Genomic DNA, 8,428 nt, shown 5'->3' with positions numbered 1-8,428 from the left:
GTATCCTTGAATCATGATATGATGTTGATAACAACAATGAATGTCAAAGTAGTCAACTAAGAGTATTGGAAGAGATTAGGAATCTGTGAACCTCCTGATAAGATCTGCCAGTGGAAGCCCATACAAGGGATTCTGCTAGTGGATAGGCTTTTCCCTCCTCCTCCACCACCCCATCAGATTGACTGGGGGGCACTTGGGAGAACACATGAAATATTGCCCAGGGGAAGCAGAGGTGATAGCCTTCAATCAAGCAAGCAGAAATGCTTGTGCTAACAGAGCAATATATTTAGTGCTACATTGAAGTTCTTCCTTAGTTTCACTTACAACTCATCCAGGCTTCCTTTTGTGCTGTGTTTCAAGACACAGGTCCAGGCTTTAAAGCTCCATGTCCAAGCGGGTTTTCTGCGGATTGCCATTTTCTCCAATTCAGAGGTAAAACACAAGTTTTATTGGGAAAAGGACAAAACAAAACCCTCTCGGACATGGCTCAAAAAAAGTCTGGATGACCCCCTCACTCACACTGAAATCAGTGCTACTTCTATTAAGTCATGACTAATTTATCACATTGATTTCAGTGGAAGCACAATGAAACTAAATAGAAAAATAGCCCCTCTACTCTTCTCTCATCAGGAACAAATGATGAGCAGATATCTGTTTACAGAAATGTAGGACTCAAGCCTTGGTATTTTGTGTGACCTGCAGCTGAGCATTTTTTTTAGGTGAGAAAGTATCAGTCTGAGTACCAGGCATTCCCTATCTTTGTTTCAATTAAAAAACAACTCAGTACAATGCAAAACATATAAAACTGAGGTGTGAAGTTGACTTGTTTCTGCTAACCATAGTTAAGATTCATCAGTTTGTCCACTTCAAATGACATGGTAAACTGTGGTTAAACATAAAACAGAAATAAATGCTTCCAAACTCTTCCTTGCAACCACACCAGGGGGAATGTGCTGTCCCAATTCCTGCATAGGATCATTCTCCAAATGCTAAACTGTGCTTTAGTATTATGTCTGAGCAGCTCAACTGAACAAAATTCCCAAGGAAGTTTACTGGTTCCACTGCTATTTTCTTTTTGGCACACAATGGAAATTTGCTGCTTTCAGCAGTCTGTTTAAGGTTTTTTTTAATGCTATTCTTTGGATGTTGACTGTTATGTTTGTTGTGAATCTTACTGTGTTTTTAGTTTGATTGTACAGTATACAGTTAATTTGGGATGTGCTGGTTTTTGAAGTTTGTGTTATTTTGAATGCCACTTTATGTACACTTTTTTAGAAATGTTGGCTAGAAATTTGACTCCTACCATTTATCCACTTTTACAAATAATCCTATATAACTTTTTGGCATTTCATTTTCTTCCCTGAGGTAAGTTGTTGTTGTTTGCAAGACTTTTAATTCCTATTTTCCAGGAGAGTAGGTGAAATCCTAGGAATGAAGGTAGGAATTGCAAAAACGGCAGCATTTCTAACATGACAAACTGTAATATTGTTGAGTCCATGGAGGAGTTTCTTCATTATTTTTGGTGAATGATAGAATGCAGATACTATGATTAAGCTCTTCTTCCATATTTAAGATGACCTGTTGCCAGTTTTATTCTGATTCAGCAACTGGACAATTTTCTTTGCAGTTTTGATGTCCGGGCTCTTCTGGTTTACAATTCTTCCAGCAATGTAAATTTAGAAAAACATATGATAGAGAAGAAACTCAAAAGCAGCAATGAGACTATGGGAAATGGCTTGAAACTTGATAAAGTGGATGTTAATCCAATTGGTAAGTACAAAAGCTTCACCTTTGCAGTTCTCTATGTTTTGGTTGCCTAATAAAAATTATTATTATTCCAACATATTTCTATTCACTGTGTAAGAAAAGTTTGCTTTTTAAAACATGAAAAACATTTTGAAAGTGCTGATTCAGATTATGCTTTTATAAAAAATGTGTTTAAAGTAGTGAACTGTGATCAAACAAATTAGGTCATAGTATTAATAGCACCATTGAACTAAAACTGCTAAGTCATTAAAAAACTCTTCTTTAGCCTGAGGAAAGACAAAAAAAAATTTTTTTTGCATTGCTAAGATGTTTTTAACCATATATACTTTCTTAAGAGAGAGAAAATGAACAAATACTTCAGACTTTAACATGTTGTGTTTTATTTTATTACAGTTGGCATTCCATATAATTCAGATTGTAATACAATATAAGAAATAAATGCAGCAATAAAAATAAAAGTAAAAATCAAGGTGAATATTTAATGTGGGCATGCCACAGGCCACCTGAACGAAGTTCACAACCATTAGAAGCCTACAGACCACAATTTCTGTAACCTTGATGTAGATATTTATGAATTTTGGATTAAGGGTGAATCCAGTTCAAAAGTTGGTCACATATGTGTGTCTAGGCATTTCTCCCTTGATTTTGCAGGGTAAATATTGCAGGATTTTAGGCTTATCTGTATATGCACAGTTAAGCATGTGCATGTGTACATCATGGGCATACATCATGGGGTGGTAACAGTGAACTTGAGAAGGATTGGAATGAGCAATCTCAGGACTTCACTGTATATTCAGTTGATACAGTTTGCCATCCTTCTGAATAGGGCCTTTGTTAATTCATGAATAGCTGTGCACAACTGAGTTATACAGTCTGTCAGTCACCAGTTATTTACCTCTAAATTCATGCAGTCCAAGCATTACATTTTGAATATTGCAAGGTACCAATTCAGGAATAAGGAAACTGAAAATTATTTGAAGAACTTCAATATTGATTTAGAAAATCCAGATGAATGATTTATCAGTTTATAAATTAGCTTTAAATGGGAGAATTCTGTTGTACAGTTACTTATTTTTCAAGCACTTTGTTTTATATCAGTCACCAATGGGAAAAGTGTGGAGCTTATATTCTGCAATATCTGTAAACACAGGTGTCTATCACAATTGCTGATTCAGGTAGCTTTTTATAGGTTAAAAAATGGCAGTATAAAAGAATCAGAATGAGCCTAATTTAAGACAGAGAGAGTGAGCGATTTTGTTGTTCTGCATCATTGTTTTCATTCTATTTTGTAGAAAAATGCGAGAGGGAAGAATACCCACTAAATTATTTGTGGACAGAAACCAGACCAACAGTGACTGACTTCACACCCTGCCAAGGCAGCTCTACTCAGAATGCATCAAGAACATGGTAAGAGCTCAAAAATTGCACAATGAGTAGTGGTGAAAGAAAGATGTAGTGATTTAGAATACAGTTAGCTATAAATGATGGACTGCATAAACATTACCATGGAAGAAAGCAGGGACAAAACATAGGTAGTACTTTTAAGGTCTATCATAGATATATATTTTACCTGCATCCTGTATATGATCCAGTACTGTACATTTCTGCACCATTGATTTTATGTAATGCTTATGAACAGAGTTTCTAAAATACATGACTTACAGTTTATTAGATTGTACACTGGTCGAGAATTGCTGTTCCCTGGGCTGGATGCAGCCTCTAGGCATCCCAATCTGGCCCACAGTCTCACCTCCTCCATAATTAGGCTAAACAGCACGGGTAGGCATTTTCAGAGAGGGAAGATTAATCTTCCCCATGCGCTGTAACCTGCCACCCACAATGGAAATCCCCCATGCATGTTTGAGGTTTGAAAATACATACTTTGAAGTCAATAATAGACTATTTTCAAGCTTAATTCATACTCATGTAGACCACAGGTGGGGAGAGAAGAGTTAAATTTCTCCTTTCCATGTGATAACACACACACACACACACATTGATAATCTCCCGGCATGGCAATTGGACTTTAAAACAGCCTCCTGTTGGGTCTAATCTAAGGCTGTTGGGGGGAGGGAAGGAAAGAGGGGTTGGTCTTTGTGAAGAGTGTCACTGGGGGTAAGGAGGGTTACTTGTTCCCTTCCCAACAGTAGTCTACATGAATATTCCCACCCCCAGCATTTAGGCTTAAAAAAGTTGAACTGTTTATATGAAGCCCAGTTGTGAGGAGGTGTCTATATATGAGCATGTATGGATGGATTTAAATATGTATGTACTGTCCATGTGTGAACTTTTTGTGTTCTTTATGCATGTACATAGTTCTGCAAATATGTTTGGACTGCGCTTGTATGCGTACCAGCTCTGACCCATCCATTTTGCCGCCACCCCTCTTGGCATGCAGCCCCTGAAAGTCTTGCCACCAGGGAGTATGTCCTTGATCTTGAAAACCGTTCCCTACCCTATGGTAGAATAAATAAAGCTATTCTGTTAGAGTTAAAATTAATGCATAACAAACCCATTTCATTAGAGCTTATATTCTTGGCTAATATAACAATTCCCAGCTCCAGAAATATGCCTTTAATTTTCATGAGCTGAGTTCATACCAATCTAATGTTTCAGAGTAATCCTTAATCATCAGGTTTATTCTCCAAACTGGACCCAACATTTTGAACAGCAACATATTGAACATCATTTGCTTGAAGTTTTCCCAAAGTGCTGAAAAGAATCACAGAAGATAAAGGATTGAGCTAATGTTCCTTGATTGCTGTTTCCTTGAAGCACAAAGTAGTATGTGAAGTGGTACAAAACAGGAGCAATGAAGTGAGGATGCACAGGATCTGGGCACATCCAGTTTTTGAATAGCAGAACTATAAGATGCTAGAATAGAGCTTTCCAAACTGTGTGTCGCGACACGTTAGTGTGTCGGCTGCAGTGTGTAGGTGTGTCACGCAAACGCTCCCCACGCTCCTCCCAGGGCTGGAAAGGGATTAGTTTAACCTCCGGTTCGCTAGTAAAACTGAATTACTGTGTCACAAAATGATGCAAGTCTAAAAAGTGTGTCACCAACATGAAAAGTTTGGAAGTTTAGAAAATACAACCTCTGTACCCTGTTGTTCCAAACAATGTTGTTACTATGATCATGCTTGTTTTATTTTTATTTTTAGCTTTCTAAATCTAGGTAATTACACATCATATTGGGGTGCTCCTGACCTTAGAAACTGCACAGGCAAGTGTTTTGGTTTTCGTTATATAATGAATTTAATTTTGAAGCATTATTATAGACCTTGGTTACTAGACTCTCTGGCTTTTTGAAGTACTTTGCTGAAGAAGTATGAGTGCTTTCCTAAAGTCTAAGGCAGGGGTGGGAGAACCTTTCTTGAACAAGGGTCGTATTCCCTCTTGATCAACCTCTGGGAGGTGCTTGCCGGTGGTGGGTGGGGCCACTCCACATTGTCTCACACACATACAGCATAAACTCTCTCACACACCTAGATGTACAGCACTGACATATACATGCATACACACATTTAGCACATATACAGATACTCCCCTGTGCCAGGAAATAGGCTTGGAAAAAGCATTTTAGTTTTTTGTGGGGTTCCCCCCCCCCCCATAAATGGAAGTCTGCTTTCAAGTTTAGTTATGTGTGTGAGGGGGAGGTGTTTTCAGTGGGTGCAGAAGGTGCTCTAATTCCCCCCCCCAAAAAAAATACCACCCCCATGTTGCAATTAAGCTTGGGAGAAGGCTTCAGACAAATTTTCAAGCCCTAAAACCTGCATGGAGCTGAGATGAGGGTGGGGTACTGCAGGCCTGAATCAGTCCATGAGCCACCAATTCCCCACCCATGGTCTAAGTCAGGCATGGGCAAACTTGGACCTCCAGCTGTTTTGGGACTACAACTACCAACATCCCTAGCTTACTGGACCAGTGGTCAGGGATGATGGGAATTGTAGTCCCAAAACAGCTGGATGGCCGAGTTTCCCATGCCTGGTCTAAGTCCATAATTCAGCACAGAGTTACGTGGCTTAAGTTAAATGTTTCCCGTGGTTTTAGTCACACTTAATTTCAACATAATCACCTACAGCTCCAGATTCACAACCTAGATCTGGATCAATACACAATGCAAATCACTTTCTTTATGTTATATTCTCTTGTAGTCTGGTACAGAATGCTTTACTTTACATTTCAGTTGAGGTTTTTTCCCCCCTGGGACTGTTTTTTATTAAGATTTTGTTTTGTGTGTGCTTTTCAGATAATGCAGCTGATATAGCCAATCAGCTTCTGAATCTGACAGGAGAAGGGCAGCAGCTGACTTCAGACAAAGTCAATGATGTCATCCAGAAGCTAAAAAAAATTGTGAATGATGAAGAAATCAATGAATCCCTGGGTTCTACTGTGGTCACAATATTTTCTAATATCCTGACCAGTTCTGATAGTGTTTTGGCAGCATCGTCTTCTGAGTAAGTGTTCCTTGAAAGACAACAGAAAAAGAGTGGCTTATAAGAACATTTATTTGCAAGATACCCCCACCAAAGGATATTTGTCTTTCATAAATTCATAGTGCACAAGGGACACATACTGTATTCAGTGTACTCATTTATTTCGATTTTTAAAAATGACTTTCCCAAGTGAAGTGAATAAAGAACTAAAACCAAATTTCAGACATACTAGTATTGGGATTCATGGGCTTGACAGTAAATCCATTATTTTGATGTTAAAAAAGCATTTGCTGGAAATGTAGCAGTTAAAAGAAACAGAAGTAATAACAATGTGATGTGACATTGTACTAACATTGATAAATTCTCAGATCATAGATACAAACACAAAGGTGCTCCATTTAAACTGATTTAAATTGCTATAACTCATTAGCTAAAGCTATATCCCTGTTTAGGGAAGTTTTTAATGACTGATGTTTTAATGTATTTTTAATCTCCTGTTGGAAGCCACCCAGAGTGGCTGGGGTATAAGTAATAAATAATAATAATTAGGAGCCCAATGGGAATCATAATGCAGGTAGAGAGGTGATTGCTTTCAAGAGCAGTCATGATCAGGTTAATTGGGCAATAGTAGTACATAGGGGCCCAAATGTCTCACAGGGGTTGATCAGTCTTTATTGTGTAACTAGTTAGATTATTAATAAATTCCAGCATCATTACAAATGATTAAAACATTTGTAATAAAATTGTACTCAAATTAAAGACAAGAATCTAAAGAATGCACATAAACCTTTCACCCCAGGTTTTTAAAAAGGAGGGAAGTTGTTGATAAGGAGACAGCATTGCTTCTTTGCCTGACATTGAAGGAACAGTACAAATCTGGAGCTGTGTAGCTTTGAACCCTCTTCACTCCACATCTGAAATGCAGGTGTTGAGAGACTGGCCCAAGGTGACTTCCCTAGGGTGAACCTGGGTTGTGGCTATTAGGTTTCAGGGTTTTATTGGCATTTTGAAAAATGAATGGCAGGACAATATTTACTTCCTAGTGGAACTGCTTGAACTGCAAAGACAAAAATCTTTCCTTGAGGCAGTCATGGTGTTTTTATTCTAATTGTTGTAATGATTAAAAATGATGATGATGTTCTGCTTGATTTTAGAGCTATAAAGACAATTGATGCCTTAGCACTGAAGATTCAGTTTGCAGGGCCTTCCATGAGCATCTCAACACGGAACTTGGCACTTGGTGTTTCATCTTTGAATTCAACTTCGTTCAATGGCTCCTCTTTCAGTGTTGGCCCCCAGAACAATGCTTCAGACTTTCAGGTACAGGACACATATTCAACCGTGCGCGCGCGCACACACACACACACATACAGACATACATACATACAAACTTACCTTTAATGAATTTGCATTGGCAAAAACTCCACTGATGACACTGAATGCCTTATATTGAGATTGTGAATGTAAAGCTTCTAGGCAGTGCCCTGCCTGCCAGATTTTTCCTCCTAACTCATACGACCCTGTACTGTTGCTGTGAGCTTTCAACAGCACTTTCATACAAGGTGCTGGAGTTCAAAAGCCATAACTTTATTGAAGAAAGTGAATATAGAAAGCATCCAATTAAACTTAATCCATCACAATTTAACTTCCCAGTCTAGGCTATCTTAAGTGGGGTCTGTTATGGATAAGTTTCCTTGTCAGTCTTGACCTTGTTCAGTGTTGAAAAAATGCTCTAATTTTGTTTTCCAGATTGGTTTTGACAAAAGTCAAGATAATTCCCTGGCTTTGGTTGCTTTACCTCCAAGCTTACTAACCCAGTTAAGTCCAGAAGAACTTGAAGCTGTATCCAGAGCTCAGTTTACTTTTTTCAATAAAAATGGACTCTTCCAGGTAATCATGAACATTTAAGACTTCATTTACATAAAATCAAAAGAGCCATTTAAGAATACCATGAAACACGTTGCCATTTATTTTGTGTGATGCCAGTGAGATATTATTGATGATATCAGGCATAATATGAACACATGGAAAGTGGGATGGCTTTCATTTGACATTCATGGAGACTCTATGAGACTGGGAACTTTGAAAAACGCAAAACAGGGATCACAGTTGTGTGAACAGAGCCCTCCAAGCTTACAGTTGTTAAGCACAAGGATTCTTTCAGGAACAAACTAAATGTCGTCTTAATTGTGCGACTGCAGTTATATGTAAGTTCTCAGTAATGT

At 38.2% G+C, this 8,428-nt stretch overlaps 1 protein-coding gene across 5 annotated transcripts in view; it reads left to right on the top strand.

Moving 5' to 3' along the window:
- The window catches only part of ADGRG6 (adhesion G protein-coupled receptor G6), a 101,021-nt gene that overhangs the window by 58,116 nt on the left and 34,477 nt on the right, over positions 1-8,428 (top strand). For all 5 annotated transcript variants that reach the window (XM_082215895.1, XM_082215897.1, XM_082215894.1 and 2 more), the window contains 6 exons: positions 1,628-1,770; positions 3,060-3,174; positions 4,929-4,990; positions 6,017-6,224; positions 7,358-7,523; positions 7,953-8,093. In XM_082215895.1, coding sequence (XP_082072021.1) covers positions 1,628-1,770; positions 3,060-3,174; positions 4,929-4,990; positions 6,017-6,224; positions 7,358-7,523; positions 7,953-8,093 — 835 coding nt within the window. The remainder of the gene's footprint in view (positions 1-1,627; positions 1,771-3,059; positions 3,175-4,928; positions 4,991-6,016; positions 6,225-7,357; positions 7,524-7,952; positions 8,094-8,428) is intronic.

The sequence above is a fragment of the Podarcis vaucheri genome (genome assembly GCF_965113315.1).
Source record: "Podarcis vaucheri genome assembly, chromosome: 3".
NCBI classification, from domain to species: domain Eukaryota; kingdom Metazoa; phylum Chordata; class Lepidosauria; order Squamata; family Lacertidae; genus Podarcis; species Podarcis vaucheri.
The sequence above is the reverse complement of the archived record's forward strand: the minus strand, read 5'-3'. Positions and strand labels throughout refer to the sequence as shown.